The sequence below is a fragment of the Grammomys surdaster genome, unplaced genomic scaffold, assembly GCF_004785775.1.
Source record: "Grammomys surdaster isolate TR1022 unplaced genomic scaffold, NIH_TR_1.0 125580, whole genome shotgun sequence".
NCBI classification, from domain to species: domain Eukaryota; kingdom Metazoa; phylum Chordata; class Mammalia; order Rodentia; family Muridae; genus Grammomys; species Grammomys surdaster.
The window spans coordinates 2,656,243-2,676,897 of NW_021620426.1; the positions used below are offsets into that span (position 1 = coordinate 2,656,243).

Genomic DNA, 20,655 nt, shown 5'->3' on the forward strand with positions numbered 1-20,655 from the left:
GAGAGAGAGAGAGAGAGAGAGAGAGAGAGAGAGAGAGAGAGAGAGATCTTCAGAAAGGTTCATAGGGAGCATCATTCTGTTCCCTGTGAATTTGTATAAATTATATTACTTTCATATTTTACAATAAAATAAAAATACCGTTATTTCATATGTGCACAAATTCCACAAGAGTGCAATTGAATTTTCTACTCCTTGGTGATTCATCTCAAAGTAAAATAATCATCACAGTCTGCTACCAGAAATTTCCACATCTTTGATACTTAACTCAAAGACTGCTTTGCAAAACAGAAATCTGGTGCCTTCACAGAGAACAGAAGCATGTTAAAAATGTGCCGCTACTTAAAAACAGTTACACAGTTTACCAGTAAAAATGTAACATAGTAACTAGATGGGCATGGCAACAAGGAATAAGCAGTTTCTTCTATTTCCTGTGACTAGGGGATATAAGATTTCCAAATTGCAACAGTGGTGTCTTCAATTATCTCCAGCGTCCCTTGAAAGGATCTTCCAGTAAAGAAGAGCAAATTTTAGGCACTGTTTTATGTTAATCAAATATGTAAATTTTTTGTACTGTAATGTCTATTTAGAAATTTGATTACTTGATATTGCTGTATTGCCTACAGATTGGACCAAGCATCCTTTTGGGGTTCTATCAGGTACATTCTACCATAGATCAAAATTAAGGACTACATTTTTTTCCCTTACATTTTTACATTGAAGCTACCTAACAAGAAATTTGTCTATAGAGATAGTGTATTTTTCTTGAAAATTATGTATCATCCTTTGAAAGGCCCTTTTGGGAAATAGAAATTCTTAACTACCACAGTTTAAGTCAGAATTTAAAAATGTACATTAGAATAAAAGCAGAATTTGTTTAGTTAGTATTTCAACTGAGTTGTTTATTTTCTATATTATGATTGAATATTTTTCTAATATATTTAATTGAAATATTTTAAAATTTTATGTGAGTATGCTTAAAACTGTATTTTTTTGGTGGGCTTGGAATGCCTTTAAAAAATACGTGTTGTGGTAGGATCTAAATGTCCATTTTCTGTTCTTCATGTATCCATATCCTCAACTCATATTGTTAAGAATGAGAATTTCTTAGCTAATCTTCTAAATTACATGAGTTCTGTCCTCTACTATGTCTAGTGATGCATGGTGTCTCTTAGACAACCAAGATACTCATAGTTTCAGCATAAGACTATAAGCAGAAACTTTTGGAAATGTATAACTAGCAAAGAAACAGTAGAGAAACACAAGTACATTTAATATTTATCAAAACATCTCACATAAACATTCAATAGAAGCCTGTAGATAAATTCAAGACAATATTTTCAATCTTTAATGTTTAAGCCTTCTATGGTCAATGTTTATGCAACCATTTTCACAAATTTGAAGAATAGTTTTGGTAAAATAATAGATTATGTATTCTTTGTGTAAAGGGAACCTTAAAAAGATAAATTAACTTCTGACTCGCATAGCCAAAGCCATTTTGTCTATTTTTATCTGGGATAGAAGCTGGAATGGCAAAATGTGAGAGGTTGTTACTTACAGAAGAGATGGCTGTGGACTAAGAACGTACTAATGAATACTTGTTGTCCTTTAAGACGAAACCTTTTACTATATTTGGACCAGGGAAAATAGAGTGAGAAAATATAAGTCTCTAAAAAGATATTTAGAAAAGACAACGTTATTTCTTTTATCCTTTTAAAAAATTTTGATATCCATACATACATATTATATATTTGGGCCAATCGTACTCCCATTCTCTCTCCTTCAATTCTTCTCCTACACCTCCAACTACTTTTCCCTCCCAAACTTATGCTTGCCCTTTCTGAGTTTATGTAAGTACGTTGGTATCCTTTCAAAGACTGAATCGTGAAAAATAAAATACAACATCAACAGCTATTAACAGTGGGGCTTCATGAGAAAATTATTTCTATTTCCTTAACTTACTGTGTCAAATTTAAAGAAATTATAAGGGCCAAAGGAACATATAATGAGGCCAAAAGAACTGAATACTCTATGCCTGTCTTTATTAATGAACTAGGATAAGGGTCTGCATTAGATTTATGGTGTTATATAGCAAACTACCAAAAACCATACTGCATTAGGCAAAAATATATTTACCATATCTCAATGTCCATAAACCAGCTAGTGTTCCAGATTTATCTCAGATATTTCGTGTTCTCAGAGTCCTGCAGGATTATAATCTAAGTTTCAGATATATTGTCCTCTTACCTAGAGGGTTGACAAAGGAAGAATTGATTTAGAGGTTCCAATAGATTGTCACAAAATTCATTTCCTTGGGGGTTTAGAACTCTTCGTGACTTGTTTCTTCAAGACTACCAAGAAAATATATCCCATTGAGAAACAAGACAAATACCATCTGAGAATATTTGCCCTATTAAACCAGATCTTAAAGAAAAAGAAAACAACTAAAAAAATAATTCAGGGTCTTTAATTATATGTACAAAAACTTTCGTATTTGTTATGTTTTATTGGGAAGAAAAGAGTAAATTCTGCAGAAAAGATGAAGATAACCCTATGGGGGTCAGCCTAGAATGTGTCAAACCCAGTATTTATATAAAGACTCACATGGTTTCTTGGTATTATTTAAAAGCTAAGTAGAACAGGCTGGGAAAAGTTGGAGTTTAGTCTTAACAATACTCTACATGTTAATAATATTTTCTTTCTGTAAAGCTATTGAAAATGTTTGTAAAATTGTTGTCTTTTTTGAACAACTCTGTATCAGTATTAATTCACAACACAGTCTGAATTTTACTAAAATAGTGAAAAGTTACTAGAAATATAATATTTCGTTAAACATGTAATAGAAAAGGCTTACCCAAAGTTAGGTCATTTCAACCTATTATATTGCTGAACCTTGTCTCAAAGATGGGGATGTTATAGATGCACACTATTTTTGTAAGGGAACTGAGTGTAACAAGAGCCCAGAGAAGTTATTTGATCAGGAAAGGGAAAAGATTGTGGAACATACAGGCATTAAATTGATACTGTGAAGAACACTGGTACAGAAGTAGCCCCAATGATGGCATACATTAGATATATTCATGTCTCTGCACAAATCCTCTCACAGCTAATTAAACACGATCTCAGGTGGCTCTTCTAAGTTCAACTAGAAATATATATATATACACCTGGTCACACAAAGTATACTCCCTCTCACTAGCCAGGAATCTATGATTTGTTTGACCTTAATGGAAAAAAATGGCCAATTAGAGTTTTATACGGAAGAAAAGTCAGATGGTTTCCAGTTTTTTAGCTGAAAGGTCATGCAGTTACTCTGAACTCTGTGCTTGCCCATGCAAAGGAAATTGATTTGTGGGAAGAAAAATAATGCAAACTAAGAAGGATGTAGCGATTAAAGACAACGTCCGTTCCTTTGATCCTTCAGTACATTCTGAAGAATTTCTTGTTATAGATTGTGCACAATTCTAAGTGTGAGGAGCACCACAATGAGCTACAGTCCCTGTTCTCTGGAAACTTGCTCTTATAGTGAGAGATTAACAGAGACTACTATATGTCAGCAGGTGTTTAACATAACCCTAGCATAGAAACTACAGCAATTAAAACAAAGGCAATTATGCTGTCCAAATTAGTTATAAGAATTACTCTTTTCATGTGTTTTTCATAAGATTGCAGGAATCTAGTCCAACTTAGTGACTAAGTGGTACTGAGTAGGTGTGTTGAGTTCATCCTACAATGAACTACAATGCTTCAAACTGAACTAATACTTTCTACAAATCAACAGTGATGCTAGAAGTAGATAATCCTTAATCTATATTCTTGTGTGTTTTCATGAAAGAGACAAAAGATACAAGACTTTTAACTTGTAGCTTTAATGAATGTTAGGAAACCCTTATGAAGCAGAAGGTAATTTTGAGTATTTATTTTGTTGAAAGCAGCTATTTTTTAATATCATTTGATTAAGAACATAGAACCAGAAAAGAAAATTCATCAATATGCAAAAGAATATTCCTTGGTATTTCACAAATTTCTAATTCAAGATACTATTTGGTTTCAATAAAAGTGTATTAAAGATAGATTTAAGAAATGTAATTCACCTTTATATCTTATTGATAGAAAGTTAATTTGTTTCACACTAACTACACTTTGTTGCTTTTGTTGGTCTCACTATGAAGCCTTGTGTGTTATGATCTTCAGTTCTTTCTGCCACTCTTTCCTGAATGCTGTCATGCAGCATCAAGAGAAAAAACAATGCAAGCATATATTTCATAGAAGTCAATTTAATTTATATTTTGTATTCTCCCAACACACACATGAGCGCGCGTGCACACACAAACACACACACACACACACACACACACACACACACACACACACGAGAGGTGAGCATAAGCAGGAAGTAGAAGTTAGCGTAAAAAACTAACTACATATGATTTTGAAGCCATTTTTTTCCCCAAAATGGTAGGATAGGTCTTGTTTAATAGACATTCCCCTAGTGTTCTTTGAAGGAAAATGTTGTAATAAATTAAGAACCAAGTAGTGTAGGTCAGATTATCCCTTGACTATTTAAGGGTGCAAAATGAAAACTATATGCACAGGTATAGAAGTAGCCTTTTACATTCTAATAAATTATTTTAATGAATTCTTTGAGAAGACATTTTATGACAGTGAAATTGATAACAGTACGAATTACATATTATTGCCTTAAAAACTAGTGAAGTGTCTCAACTATGTCCCATATGTTAATATTTTTTATCATAGTATTATTTAAAGTATCCATTAACTCTGGTGCTTGTAATAAACACATTCCCCAGCTCACCAATATTCTCAAAGCACTTGTATATGAGGAAGTACAAGTCTTAGCAGTCACTAGCAAAATATCTGTGTTTCATCAGATATGATGGGAAATTGTCCCCATTTGGTATTCTGTAATTTCTGTTGGACATTCATAAGTGAAAAAGAATCAGTTTCAATGCTCAAGAGGCAGAGGTATAGATATTATAATTAGTAAACCTGTTGTTTAATGACATAGAAATGAGGAGTGAGCTTTATATAGCCTGTGGAAACTAGAAGAAATTGTATAAGCAAGTCCCAAATGTGATGTGAAGGCAGCCAAAATCATGGAATCTTTCACAGGGTTTTGTTGTTTGTACTTTAAAAATTGGTGACATTGAGGAAAAAAAAAAAACAATGTTCCACAGCATTCTTGATCTACACTTATATTACAAGGCCACATTCAACAGTCCTGTCATCTGTAAATTCCAACACACGCCAGATGAAAACCTTGAACTTTGTCCCCTAGTTGATGGGGAAATAAATGTTTAGTCATTCATATTTAAATAAATCTCATTTCAAAATATACATGCCATATTTTCATTCTCAAATAACTTTCAAAAATTTAAAGCCTTGCAGGCAAATAAAGTGTTATTTATAAACATCAATCTGTATCATGCAAGTTAATTTCAGTTAATATCATTACTATTGTCTACGATGTTGGGGTCAGCTTTAGAACTAGATAAGAAAGAATATATATAGTACTTTAAGTGTTCTCCCAAAGGAAGCTCCATGGAAATGAAACATGTATTTCAGAAATAAGTTTCAATACTACAAACACTGTGAGATTTATCATGCTTAATTCTACTAGGCCCATAATTTGATAGCTTCTGTTCCTAACTCCTCTCCTTTATTGTTTTATTTTATCTCATTCTCAGAGTTAAAATGTATCCCAGTGTTTAGAAACACTGTGTAGCTCATGCTGGCCTAGAAAATTCGGCAGAGCCCAACATGGCCTCAAACTGAGGATGTACCAGCCTTACTCATCCTAGTGCTGTAACCACTGGCTTGTGTTACCACTTCTGGTTTTATTGTTGCACGCAACTTTCCAAGTGACTGTCTTATATGTGTGTATCCAAGAATGAACAGGCAACTTATCACCTGACATTTAAGCAAGCAAGCAAACAACTGATTAAGACAAGCCAAATTAATACAAATTGAGGTCATTTAAAAAAATGTTCCTCCCCTCAAAGCTCAGGAAACTGCCATGGAAGGGGAGGAGGAAAGAATGTAAGAACCAGAGAGGATGGCAGACATCAAGAGAACAAACCCCTCTAAATTAACTAAGTAAAGCTTATAGAAACTCACAGAGACTGAAGCAAGAAGCAGAGGACCTACCTGAATGGATCTGTACCAGGTCCTCGGCATACACTTTATATTTTTCTGTTTTAATGTGACTCCTAGCAGTCTCTGTGCTCTTTTCTGCTGATTTACTTGCCTTGCCCAACTTTGATGTGACAGTTTTTTACTTTATCTTATTATATTTTATTTTGTTATGTATTGTTGTTATCTCTTGCTACCTATTCTTTTCTAATGAAAGACAAAAGGAGTGGATTTAGATGGGAGGTGAGTTGGGATAGTACTTGGGGGGAGTCGAGGGAAAAGAAACTATAATCAGGGTATATTGTATGTGAAAAGAATATTTTCAGTAAAAGAGAAAATATTTTCTGTCAGTTAATTTTGTCCTAAAGTGAGTTCTCCTGAGATACACCAAGCTCTACTCTATTGGCAATAATTATAGCATTGCCTTAATAATAACTTGACTTCAGATATTAAAGGATAGATTCCAATAACACATAATTAATCATGTGAGGTCAGTGGTTCTCAGCCTTCCTAATGCTGTGACCCTTTTAATCCATGGTGTGAAGTTACTCCATGTTTCTTATGTTGTATTGACAACTAAACACAAAGTGATTTTGTGACAATAATTTTAGGAATACTATTATGAATCATAATGTAAATATATGATATGCAGGATATTTGATATGCTGTACCCAGAGGGGTTGCAGCCTACAAGTTGAGAACCACTGTGGTAGGTCTTTTCTTTCCAGTCCCTTTAATATAACTCTGTGATTCGATAAAACCATTCTCAGGGGCTGGTAAGATGGCTCAGCAGCAGACAAGGTCACTGGCTACCAAGCTTGAAGATCTAGATTTGATCCTCAAAATACACATATGTTTAAGAGAGCTCTAACTCCTTCAAGTTGACATTTAACATTCACAAGTGTACTGTGGCCTGTGCTACACTGAACAGATAAGCTTTGATTGTCTTAGGAGAGTTCAAATAACCTTTCAGATTCAAACACCTATTTACACAAAAAAATCAACTTTTATTTAGTAGAAGACTAGAAAATGTTGAGATTCTTTAGGGAAAGTATATAAAGAGTGAACTTGAATACATAACCCTTTCTCCACATTTATGTTTTTCTATTAGGTTGGTAATACAGTTTCAAACATAAATATGCTAAATGTTCACTAAGTTTTCATCAGATACTTGTGAAGACAAAGACAGCATGTGGATTCTTTTTGAACTATAAGATAGTCCCAAGGGTTCGTCTCTGAAGATAGGATTCAGGCTGAACTAATCAATACTTCTACAACTATCTAGCACTCAGAATAAACTGTTTGATTTCTCAAATTCTTTCAGTAAATACTAATATCCCCCAATTCTATTCTTCATATTTGTATTTGCTTAATTTTTACAGAGTTTATTCTCATTTAAAACATCATTTATAATTGTGTTTTCACTTGTTTCAATGCTGGTAGCTCAAATAAAGCTACAGCTTTTGGTTTAGTTAGTGTGCAAAATTATTTAGGATGTATAAGCAATGAAAATGAGTGAGCTTGAAGATTGTTTGCATAATAACTTAAAACAGGTTAACCCATATTGATCACAGCATACAATATACAATCAGGACATGGTGCAATTTTTCCAATATGACTGCATGTATGAAATGAGGCCTTAGGAATATGTATTCCATTGCACAATAAACTATCTTGATACTACTTCAGTGTTACACATACCAAAATATTTGTTTACTCTAAACCACCTGATTGACTAAAATATAAGGTAGCCAAGAAAAAGTTGTCAACACTGCTCATCTTAATTTCACTGTTTTCCTCTGGAAGATGTATTGCCTTTCTGTCTTAAAAGTTGATAATAGCTAGTGTTATATGTCTTCTTATTTGATCTGGAAATTACATTCTATATACATATATAAAAATACATATATTGTTTTTATATTCACTTTTACTTGCTATTATATCGTCAATACAAAGTATCTTTTTTATTTTATAAAGTAGATGTTTCTTCTTTTCACAGTATGTGGAAAGTAAGTTTCAGTAAGTAAAACTATAGCTAAGGCAACAACTATCTTTAAAGTAAACACTAAAAGTCATAACACAGAACAAAGAAAATCTGGCCTGAAATGTTTGTGCTGGCAGTGGTCATCTTTAATACTATCAGCTCATTCTATCAATTCACCTTTATGGTGCTCCTTAGATCCAATAAATATGAGTATATTTGGAACTTTTGCATCAAAAGTATGCAGGAAAATTAAATGAAGTAGAAATAGATCCAAAAGTCAAAGAGAGTTAGCTAATTTAGAGAGGATGATGTGAGGTTCCTTCAGGGTTATATTCCCTAGCTCTGAGGCAAAGAGTCTTGTGTGTAATTTCACACACGCCTATGTGTGGAATATGGCAACCCCTGCAGTTGTTCAGCCACTCAACAAGGCCTGAAGCATCTCCTGACTCAGCCTACTGCTGGAGTTTGGTTTCTCTTACAACTGACTCTTGAAACAAAAAGAAAATGGATACAGTTTGTTGGCAGTATTTCCTGGATAAAGCTCTTTGAAACCAAATGCAGAAATCTCATTAGGGAAACTGCTATGACAAACATTCCTTCCACACCCAAGTCTTCACACACTGAAGACTCACAAAGAACACATTATTGACCTAGAAAATACTGATAAAAGTTTGAATTTTGCCCCATAAAACTGAAACACTATATTTAAAAAAGAACAAGCTTGATGTCATGGTGCTTTGGTCATGTTCTGGGTCACTGAAGATACTTTATTAATAATCTTAAAGGACATTGAGTATTTTGTAGAACAAACCGAAACATTTTAAGTATGACATTCTAAATCCCCACTTTATAGCATACCAAAGTAGTTACCATTCTGAATCAACTATGTTTGTGAGCCTATGTGTTACATAAAGCTGAACAGGACCTTCTTTCTGAGCACGATCAATGGTATTCTCTTCTTTATAATGATAATAATATGGGCTCTAGACTGTGATTAAATGTGTCTATACCACAGACAAATGGACAAAAACTCATAAAATAAGGGGCAAAGTATCTCCATGCCTGCCTCATAAAGGTTGTCATGAACAACTTAAAAGAAAGCTCTGCTTCTTTTCAAGAGATAGCTGGAGTTCCTTGGAAAACTTCTGAAAACAGGGTCAAGTTGATTTTTTGCTCACAGTGATAATACATACACAGTTTCACATGTCTTGGGCAATTCAATGTTTTCACATCTAAAAGGAGTGGTGAGAGGCACGGAGATGTCTCCTGCAGAACTCCTCCTATCTTGTTTGGGAGTTAGTGGGAATGTTATCCTTTCTCCAAGACAGTTGGCTGATGAACAGGATCTATTAAAAAGAACTGCGTTGGTTTGCACTGCAGACTGGATGAAGGAGCGTTGAGAAACTGCATTAACAAGACTGCAGTGGGGGCAGTGGTCCCCCGATCATGGAGCACTCTCACGTGTGTGCAAGCATCTTCCTAATGTCCTCATCTCATTTGTCACCAATTGGTATCTGGCTCCTCACCCTCAAATCCCCACCCCCTTCCAACCATGCTACAATTTCATCACCGCCCCCCCCCTCCCCAAACCCTCTTGTTAGTAAGTATAAAGAGATGAGGAAATGTGTGTACTTTCAGTTTGTCACCTATGTTGCATGACCGTTGGCGGTTTCTACAAAGCACTTGGAATGGCTCCTGGTAAGCATTCAGCGATGTTGCCCCCGATACAGTTCAGATGCTCTTAATTTGATCATCTCCCCCACCCCACCCCCTTCAGTTTGAGCTGTAATTTTCCAAACAGCCATCTCTCATTTGCAAAAGTTAAAAATCAATCCACAGATACAGAATGCTGACTTCCTGACAGGATCTCTCTTAGTGGAGCTGGCAAATTGTGACCAATAAATAGAAAGGGGGGGGGGGGAACAGGGAAAGAAAGAGGGAGGGAGGGAGGGAGGGAGAGAGAGAGAAAAGGAAAGAGAGAAGGGAGAGAGAAGGGAGAGAGAGAGAGAGAGAGAGAGAGAGAGAGAGAGAGAGAGAGAGAGAGAGAGAGAGAGAGAGAGAGAATCACTTGCTTCCTAAGCAGGGATTTGCCTGCGATGCGCGGCGAGAGGACTGCGGCGGCTGATTTACACAGTTGGCGCGGAGGAGGGGCCGGGGTGCGGGGGGACAAGCCGGCGGAGGCTCCAGCGATGGGCTGATCTGGGGGCTCCGGAGCGCCGCTCCCTCGGTGCACGATTTGGGGGCGGCTGATGGCTTTGAATTCGGGTTCCAGCCCTGCGTTTTCTGTATTGCCTTCTAGTCCCTGACCTGGCGCTCCCAGTTTAAAGGCAGACGTTTGGTAAGTAACGTGTAATCTGATTTTAGTTATTTCCTAGGCCATCAAAGCGGTACTTTTAAAGCAGGTCAGTCTTAAAAAGATGCGGTCGCCACCACTGCCGCTGCCGCCGGGAGCGTCTCCTTGGCCTGGAACGCTCGCCCCCCTCCTCTACCCACCTCTCCCTGTCCTCTGGCTAAAGAAGTGAAGGCGCTCGAATGGTGGGCTGTCAGGGGATTCACACCCCGCCAACCAACGGGATCACATCGCCTTCGTGTTCTGCCTGAGATTTCCCAACGCCAAGTGCAATGTGGTGTGTACAGCCATACTGTTGTATCTGTGTCCTCACCCCCACCCCCCACCCCGCCACCTGACCAATGCTGGGATCTGAGATCTAGTCGCCCCCTTCCTGCCTCCTTTCTGTCTCTCCCCACCCTGTCTTCTCTCATCTCCACACCACCCACCCCCACTCCCACCCATCCAAAGGGCAAAGAGCAAAGACACTCGGGAAAGGCAAAGGGCTAGCTCTATCTCCTCAAGTAGACTGAGGCCGCAGGCAGGGATTGCGCTGTGAGAGAGACAATCTTTCAGCGAGACACAGAGAAAGAGAAATGCAGAAAGGGATCCGGGCTCTCAGGAACTGGGGATCGTGTCACTGAAGGGAGAGCATCAAGATCTTTGATCAGGCGATCCAGGTCCTGGGACACTCGCACAACCTGCCTGCCATCCGGGGCAAGCACAGAGAGCAGTGGTCGTGAGCCCACGGTCGGTCGCCAGCTTCACCGCGCTAGATGCGCGCCCGGCTCTCCCATCGCTATGCAGCGACCATTTCCCTCTAAGTCTAAAGGTGGACCACTCTGAAAGGATTACAAGCGTGATTTGGTAGCCTTTCCGAAAGTTGGTGGCTGGAAGAGGGGAAGATCCTGGGCGACAGAATGACGGATACAATGCAGCCTCGCGGAGAGTTTGCCCCTCCCGCTGAGAAGCCCCTTGGAGCGAACCTCGGAGATCCTGAGCGCTCTGCACCATAGGTACTCGTCGACATCCGTTCCTACTTTGCCTGATTGAAATCAGTGTGTGTCTTATGTAGGATGTGTACTGTAGAACGCATAGACTTTGGCTGCTGGATCTGATATACATTCACAGGTGCTAGGATTTTTTTTAATTTTTATTTATATGTATTTATTTATTTTTAAGAATTGGATTCAATAGATGTAAGGACGTTGATGAGAGAAGGGCTTCTGGAGACTAATATAACCTCAAACCTGTTCTTCAGAGGAAAGAAATCTTAACTCTAACATATAGGCCAGGTGGCCAAGAGGAAAACCCCTCCCCCCGTGGAGCGCTGGGTTGTATTTTAAGAGACAGAAGGAAAACGGGGATATATATATATATATATATATATATATATATATATATATAATTTTTTGTGTGTGCCTTGCCTGTAGGCAGTGGAATAAAAAAGGTTCTATAGAAGGCTGATAGCTCTTCAGAAAATGAATGATGCAGCATTTTAATTATTTGTTCCAGGGAGATCGTTTCGCTTCCATATTGGAATATTTAATCTTAGATCTGGAATGAAGGGGAGTACTGAAAGGGGGGTGGGAAAGGGGCTAGCTGTGTAGAAAGAGCTTCTTGTCCTTCTCTGGACAAATAAATGGTGCCTGCGCTCCCAGCAGGACGCAGAAGAAACCAGCCCAAGGGCCCAGCATCCCCTAACTTTCAGAGCCCTTCCCACCTTTTAAACATGCTACGCTAAAATAAAGGAAAGGCAGCTTGTGAAAGGGCCTTTAGGACATGGCCAAAGTCCAGCACCAAGGACTGTGGTTCCACCGACCACTGGGACATGGTTGCAGAGGCCATTTACTGTGACTGGGAAGCCCAGCACAGCCTCCTGATTACCCATTCATTCCTTTAGAGTCTGGGTGTCCACAGGATCCCCTGAAGCAGCTGCTGCCTTTGCAGACTGGGTGACCAAGGAGATGGGCTGGGGGTACTGAGGAGGGAGATGGAACTGCTCTGTCCCGAGCAGTTTTCAGGACACACTGAGGTTTTTCAGTGTAGGCTAGTTTCCTGGCGGAGACCTCTCTGAGAAAAGGGTGGGTCTGGGACATGAAGGGTACAGAGTGTTAGAGGATCTTCCAGCCTGCTTACTGAGTTCGGTTGCTGTTTCCAATCTTAGTTACTGTGGGGCAATGGACAGATGCATGGATATTTTTAATGCAAGCTATCATCCAGATCTCAGACTGACTTTTAAGCAATGCTTTGCTCAATTAGATGAAATAGATTTTAAAGTGGTAAGAAATTCATACCTATGCTCTTCTTCCTCTTCTTCCTCCTCCCCTCCCTCCCTCCTCCTCCTTCAATTTGGTTTTGTAAAATACCTTAAGGAAACCAACTTCAATACCTGCTAACTTTCATGCCCTGACAATGGAGTTCAATTATTTAGTAGTCAGGAGACAGAGAACCTATGCCCACCCCCATGAATTGGTGATAGGATGGGGGAAGGGGTCCTGCATTATGGACACATTCCACAGTTTCCACTTAGCAGAATCCCTTGATGCTTGTTGGGCACTCCCAAATTCTACCACGAACTTGTGCTTTCTCCTAGCATCTGAGGCCTTTGAAAGGTCCTTTTAGAGGGAGTCTGTGAGAGAGCTGGTTGCTTCAGCCCTGTCAAATCTTTGTTAAATCGCCTCTCATTCAGACACCCATTATCATTATCTTTTTGGAATACTAGAGACGAAAGAGAGAAGAAGAGCAGGGAAGAGGGTGGGAGAGAAGAGGAACAGAGAAGAGAGCAGCAGGAGGAACTAAAGGAAAAGAAAGTCAGTGTCAGAAATATCCCTCTTTTGAGGTCTCCAGAGGAAGAGTGTGAATTGCCCTATTACTTTTCAAGCTTCTCCATCCTCCTAGCATTGGAGAGACAGGGGAAAGAAGGGGTGAAAAAGGGAAGAAGGGAGGGCAATATAGAGAAGGAGAAAGGGAGAGAGGGTAGAGGGGAAGCTGGGAAGGAGGAAAGATAAGAAGGAAGGAAGAGCAGAAAGTAGAAAGGAAACATAGTTGTTTAGTTAGAAGTAAATCTAAATTGAAGGAAAGGTTTTGGTGCAAAGAGATTGAAGCAAAATTCAAGCGAAAGTCAGTTCAAGTCGCTGAGGATGCTTCAGCTCTTATTTGGGACAGCCAGCCAGCGCCAGAGAGACTCAGCTCTTCCACCTGCAGGATGTGGGTAACTAGCTCATCGTGGCCTTGAAGGGAAGTCTGTGAAGAGAAAGGCCCATTCCAAATATGGTTTCACTTTCCAAAGCCTCTGCACAGGAGAGGAGAAATAGAAAGCAGAGGTCCAAGGGGCTGACTCTCGCCCCCACTCTATCCATGTCCTTCTGGCAAAGGAATGTTTCCCCCAGATTCTCTTCTCTTTCTCGGTCTTGCTTTATTCTTTTGAATACCTATACTCTTGACTGCTTTACTTCTTTTAGCTCCCCTTCATGCTCCCACGAGCAGACGCTATGCGCGCGCACGTGTGCACACACACAATTGAATAGTCAGGGCTTCTTAGTGCTCGCTCCCGACCAAAGGCTAAGCATGTTCCCCTACTTGGAGCCTATTTTCATGACGAGAAACGCTGAAGGGTTTTCAGCACACACTAAAAAACAATCAAAATACACAGCGCGAAAGAAATCCAAATCCCGCAGTGTGATGTGAGCCTGCCTTCCCCCCCTGGTGCCCAACGGTGTAGGGTAACCAGGGAGAGCCGCTACAGAGGCGGCGCGCCCAGCAGCAGCGGAGCTGGAAGCCTGCTGCAGCCTCATCTCCTCCCTCCTTTTTATTGAGGGTGCCAAGCGGCAGTCCTGCATCCTAAAGAAGCCCATTGAAGAGCCCATTGCATTCTCTGCACGTCTCAAGCCAGCTTTTTAATTTATTTTTTAGGGCCTTCCCCCTCTTCTCCAGCCCCCCTAGCTTCAGCTTCAGCAAGAGGAGACTGGACAAGAGAGGATCCTTAAACTCAAGCGTTGTTTTCCTTGCTGCTTGTCTTTTCATTCTTTTCCATAGTCAGTGCCGAGAAACAAAAATAAAAGCTAAAATCCAAATCTTCTGCAAAATAGGTAAGTCAACGATATCTGGTTTAGCTCGGTTGCCTTAAGCCCAGAAGTGTGAAAAGCAAGAAAAGCATTTTTTTTTTTTGAAATGGTGAAGAGGAATGTAATGTAAGTAGAGTCTTAATATTTTGCAAGGAAGCCAAGGAAAGACTAAGTGGCACTGTAATGTAGCCTCATCTGCTTTCTCTGTCTCTTTTTCATTTAATTGTTTCTAAAAATTGACTATTACATGCCGGAGGCAGATTCCACTTTGCTTTCTCAAGAGTTTCTCCTTGCAGCTGTGTTCATGATATGCCAGTGGAATGTAAAGATAAATTCTTCCCACTTTCCCTATAAATTATCTCTTTGTGCTCCTTGTGTTTTAAGTTAAGGAATATTTCCTTGATATATGTATCTGATGTGAGAAGAAAATATAGGTTGGAGACCCTGATTTATTTTTGTTGATTAAAATCACCCATTCAAATTCAGTTGATATTTCACTGACTTGGGAAGAATAATGTAATAAACCTGGCATATTATAATGTATTTATGTACATGTCTTCATACGCTGATGAGATTAAGCAAAGCAAGAAAACCTTTAATGAAAGCACTGTATGTTTCCAGATTAAGGCACTGAGTTCATTTCTTCTCATTGGAAAAATAATCTTTTCTAAAACGTTTTTACATGCTTGATAATTAATGAGCAAGAATTGGACTTTCCACCCATTATAGCCTTTAACCACCTACTTCTTTTCTAAGCAGCTACTTTCCCTTATATTTTTTATGGTTGCTCAGTTGATCCCCAAGGCACAGATTCTCACTCCAAACTAAGCTCTTGCAAGTGTTTTGCTTCAGACACTCCCAGGCTTAGCGACCTTTAGCTGTCACTATCTTTAGCTCTGACAATTGCATGGGCCTGTTCTTCAGAGGATCTCATCACTCTAATGCTTTAACCATCCAAATGAGAACATGTGTAGACATTATTTATTTAACTAAAAGATACTTACATTTTCTGTGCTTGGACAGAAAAGGCTAGGGTTTGGGGATGGAAGTGGGCTCACATAGTAATTAAGTGGCTATTCATGATCTCTTAAAAGAAAGCTTAAGTTTATTTTATAACAACTTTTCACATCTCAACATCTGATATTGGGCAATATGTTCACTTTTCTTCACACTCTTTAATATCTTCTGGTCATAACATGTTTTAAAATAATAAATGTATACAATTTGAAGAACATTCCTTTCCCCCTATGACTTCTCATAAGATCGGCTATGGCAAACCTTAGTTTAAAGAGTCAAGCAAGCATAATCACTAAGTCATTGTCTTTACAGCTGAATCTGTCTATGACCACAAGGCTGAGTCAGGGTTCCAATTCTGTTGTTTTTTGTAAGAGGAAGTCAGTGCAAACTACTTTTGTTCTTGTCATATAACACTTACTGAAACAGGGTTTGGTTCAGGAAAATGTCATTGCATGTTGCAATATGTCAGAGTTTCTTGAATTGAAAATATAGGGCACACTTTAAGCGTTAAACATTTTGCTGCCTCATTTGGAGTATCAGTTCCACACCTGCTGAGGTTTTCACACCACTCTTTAAAAGAGAAAATACCCCAGATGTAGGAATCAATTAAAGTAGTACAAAAGCTAAAAATTCTGCATCTTTATTTCTGTTGCAGTTTGGTAATCAACCAGGAATGATGAAGCCAACCATAGCTGAGATGCTTCACAGAGGGAGAATGCTGTGGATAATTCTTCTAAGCACAATTGCTCTAGGATGGACTACCCCAATTCCCCTGATCGAGGACTCAGAGGAAATAGATGAGCCCTGTTTTGATCCATGCTACTGCGAAGTTAAAGAAAGCCTCTTTCACATACATTGTGACAGCAAAGGATTTACAAACATTAGTCAGATTACTGAATTCTGGTCAAGACCTTTTAAACTGTATCTTCAGAGGAATTCAATGAGAAAATTGTACACAAATAGTTTTCTTCACTTGAACAATGCTGTGTCCATTAACCTTGGGAACAATGCACTGCAGGACATTCAAACTGGAGCTTTTAATGGCCTTAAGATTTTAAAGAGACTATATCTCCATGAGAACAAACTAGATGTCTTCAGAAATGACACCTTCCTTGGCTTAGAAAGTCTGGAATATCTGCAGGCAGATTACAATGTCATTAAACGTATAGAGAGTGGGGCATTTCGAAACCTAAGTAAATTGAGGGTTCTAATCTTAAATGATAATCTCATCCCCGTGCTTCCAACCAATTTATTTAAAGCTGTTTCCTTAACTCATCTGGACCTCCGTGGAAACAGGTTAAAGGTTCTCTTCTACCGTGGGATGCTGGATCACATTGGCAGAAGCCTGATGGAGCTCCAGCTAGAAGAGAATCCTTGGAACTGTACCTGTGAGATTGTACAGCTGAAGAGTTGGCTGGAGCGAATTCCTTACACGGCCCTGGTGGGAGACATCACCTGTGAGACGCCTTTCCATTTCCATGGGAAAGATCTCCGTGAAATCAAGAAGACTGAACTCTGTCCACTCTTGTCTGACTCTGAGGTGGAGGCCAGTCTGGGGATTCCCCACTTATCATCAAGCAAGGAGAATGCCTGGCCAACTAAACCTTCTTCTATGTTGTCTTCTGTTCATTTTACTGCTTCATCTGTTGAATATAAGTCCTCTAATAAACAGCCAAAACCCACCAAACAGCCCCGAACACCCAGACCACCTTCGACATCCCAGGCTTTATATCCTGGTCCAAATCAACCTCCTATTGCCCCCTATCAGACTAGACCACCCATTCCCATTATATGTCCTACTGGGTGTACATGTAATTTGCATATCAATGACCTTGGCTTGACTGTCAACTGCAAAGAACGAGGATTTAACAACATCTCTGAACTCCTTCCAAGACCCTTGAATGCCAAGAAGCTATACCTGAGCAGCAATCTTATTCAGAAGATATACCGCTCTGATTTTTGGAATTTTTCTTCTTTGGATCTCTTGCACCTGGGGAACAATCGCATTTCCTACGTCCAGGATGGGGCTTTCATCAACCTGCCCAACCTGAAGAGTCTCTTTCTCAATGGCAACGATATAGAAAAGCTGACACCAGGTATGTTCCGAGGTCTACAGAGCTTGCATTACTTGTACTTCGAATTCAACGTCATCCGGGAAATCCAACCTGCAGCCTTCAGCCTCATGCCCAACTTGAAGCTACTATTTCTCAACAATAACTTGCTGAGGACTCTGCCAACTGATGCTTTTGCAGGCACATCCTTGGCTCGGCTTAACTTGAGGAAGAACTACTTTCTCTACCTGCCAGTGGCTGGCGTCCTTGAACACCTGAATGCCATTGTGCAGATCGATCTCAATGAGAATCCTTGGGACTGCACTTGTGACCTAGTCCCCTTTAAGCAGTGGATCGAAACCATCAGCTCAGTCAGCGTGGTAGGCGATGTACTCTGTAGGACCCCCGAGAACCTCACCCACCGTGATGTACGCACTATTGAGCTGGAAGTTTTATGCCCAGAGATGCTGCATATTGCCCAACCTGGACCATCCCCACCCCAGCCTGGAGGTTATAACCCTAACGGGGGACCAACAAGTGCATCACCTTATGAGTTCTCTCCTCCCGGGGGTCCTGTGCCACTTTCTGTGTTGATTCTCAGCCTATTGGTTCTGTTCTTCTCCGCTGTCTTTGTTGCTGCAGGCCTGTTTGCCTATGTGCTCCGTCGACGTAGGAAGAAGCTGCCCTTTAGAAGCAAGAGGCAGGAAGGTGTGGACCTTACAGGCATCCAGATGCAATGCCACCGTCTGTTTGAGGACAGTGGAGGCAATGGTGGTGGGAACGGAGGTGGAGGGCGACCAACTCTGTCCTCGCCAGAGAAAGCCCCTCCCGTGGGTCACGTGTATGAGTATATACCCCACCCAGTTACTCAGATGTGTAACAACCCCATCTATAAGCCTCGAGAAGAGGAAGAAGTGGCTGCCTCTGCAGCCCAGGATGCAGGAGCTTCAGACCGTGGAGGTCCTGGAACACAGCCACCAGGAATGGGTGAGGTGCTCTTAGGAAGTGAGCAGTTTGCAGAAACACCCAAGGAGAATCACAGTAACTACCGGACCTTGCTGGAAAAAGAGAAGGAGTGGGCCCTGGCTGTTTCCAACTCCCAACTCAACACCATAGTGACGGTGAACCATCACCACCCTCACCCCCACCACTCGGCAGTTGGTGGGGTTTCAGGGGTAGGTGGAGGGACTGGGGGAGACTTGGCTGGGTTCCGTCACCACGAGAAGAATGGTGGGGTGGTGCTGTTTCCCCCTGGGGGAGGTTGTAGTGGTGGAAGTCTGCTACTAGACCGTGAGAGGCCACAGCCTGCTCCATGCACAGTGGGATTTGTGGACTGTCTCTATGGCACAGTGCCCAAATTAAAGGAACTACATGTCCACCCCCCTGGCATGCAATATCCAGACTTACAGCAGGATGCCAGGCTCAAAGAAACCCTTCTCTTCTCAGCTGGAAAGGGCTTCACAGACCACCAAACCCCCAAAAGTGATTACCTCGACTTAAGGGCCAAACTTCAAACTAAGCCGGATTACCTCGAAGTTCTGGAGAAAACAGCATACAGGTTCTAACTGAAGGAAGAAAATAAATTAGTGGCTTTGTTTTGATTTCCAAAAGAAAAGGAAAAATAAAAAGAAATATAGCCCCGGCTCCCAGTATACTTGTCCCAATAACTACATCCTTACAATTTCCCCTGCCCAGGACAGAACTGAAACGCATGATAACTAGAGAATACACAAGTGTGCTCCCCCCTCTCAGATGCGAGTTTGAGGAAGGGCCATACTCAGATCATTAATCAATGAAGTGCCTTCGCAGACTTTTGCCAGCAAATGTTATCATTATTTTTTATACTGAAACTCGAGACTTTGACTGTGCCATGTGTGAGGTATATCGGGGATCGTTGTATTGATCCTAAATGAGTAAAATTCAATGTGTCTTTATTTTCAGTAACTTTTCTTCCCTTTAGTTGCAGTTTTGTTTGAAAGGGAGGGGGGAGGTTGACATTTATGGCTTTCTCTCCTTTTCCCATCATGGCACAGATTCTGTACATGTATTAACAATGCAGTTTGCTGCATGCTTGAAAACTGCAGGATGGGGAGGGAGGGGCGGGTCTTGCTCGAATGTTCTCACACTGTTGTCTCACACACATATTCATACGCACACAACAAATACTTACATACACTTAGGTCCCTTAACCTGCACTGGGTGCAGTACACACACACACACACACACACACACACACACACATACACACACACATACACACACACACACACTCCTCCCCTGCAACTTAATATGCTTATTTCGGGTTTGATCTATTTCTTCCTCTACATAGCTCCACGTGCCCTTTACTCCTAGTGTACAGCTCAAAACGTCTCTCCTACCACCCTGGGAAAAGTCACATTCGAGGCTGGATCCTACTGAAGTCAAGGCTTGTTGGTTTAACAGCTGGAGACACACCTAGGGTTGAGCACCCTCCTCGTGACATTTCATCTTGATGTCAAGATTTTTGAGAACATCTGCACTTTCTTATATATATATATAAATATATGATATTAAAAATAAAAAAGCAACTGGGTATATATCACTAACAGCTTTGTAGGAAGCACTTTTAATGTTTTCTCTCTCACACACAAAGATTCAAAAGAAATGTGCATATATTTATTCTGTAATTTCAGTGATTATAAATTGTAAAGGTAATGTTTAATCATTGTATAGTGATTATGCGTCTGGTATAGCTTTCCTAATAAAAAGTTTTTGAAAAACATAATACATTATATATAGAAGATACAAAGCTTGAATTTAAACTTCAGCTATGCCATGCTTTACCTGCTCCCATTTAAAAATATTTATTTTACTTGATATACAGAAAGTTAAATGATTAATAAGTCTGATGCACTGTGATATTGATGAATATTATTGTACCTCATCCATATCGCCCATTAGGATTAAATTGGGGCTTGGATATGCTGATCCATTTTTCATGGGTGGTAAATTTTAAATTCAGTTTCCCAGTGAGGCACTGTTCCATAGGTAGGGTGTGACTGGGAGAAAACAAAGTGA

At 40.1% G+C, this 20,655-nt stretch overlaps 1 protein-coding gene across 2 annotated transcripts; it reads left to right on the forward strand.

Moving 5' to 3' along the window:
• The first annotated feature begins 10,217 nt into the window (after positions 1-10,217).
• On the forward strand, positions 10,218-20,358 carry Slitrk3 (SLIT and NTRK like family member 3). 2 transcript variants are annotated; one of them, XM_028786769.1, is made up of 2 exons: positions 10,218-10,472; positions 16,203-20,358. In XM_028786769.1, exon 2 carries the CDS (start codon positions 16,221-16,223, stop codon positions 19,161-19,163), a length of 2,943 nt encoding a protein of 980 aa, XP_028642602.1. In that variant the 5' UTR covers positions 10,218-10,472; positions 16,203-16,220; the 3' UTR covers positions 19,164-20,358. The 2 variants fall into 2 exon arrangements, with proteins under 2 accessions (XP_028642602.1, XP_028642600.1); XM_028786767.1 differs by lacking the exon at positions 10,218-10,472 and adding an exon at positions 10,951-11,479.
• Positions 20,359-20,655: the final 297 nt, after the last annotated feature.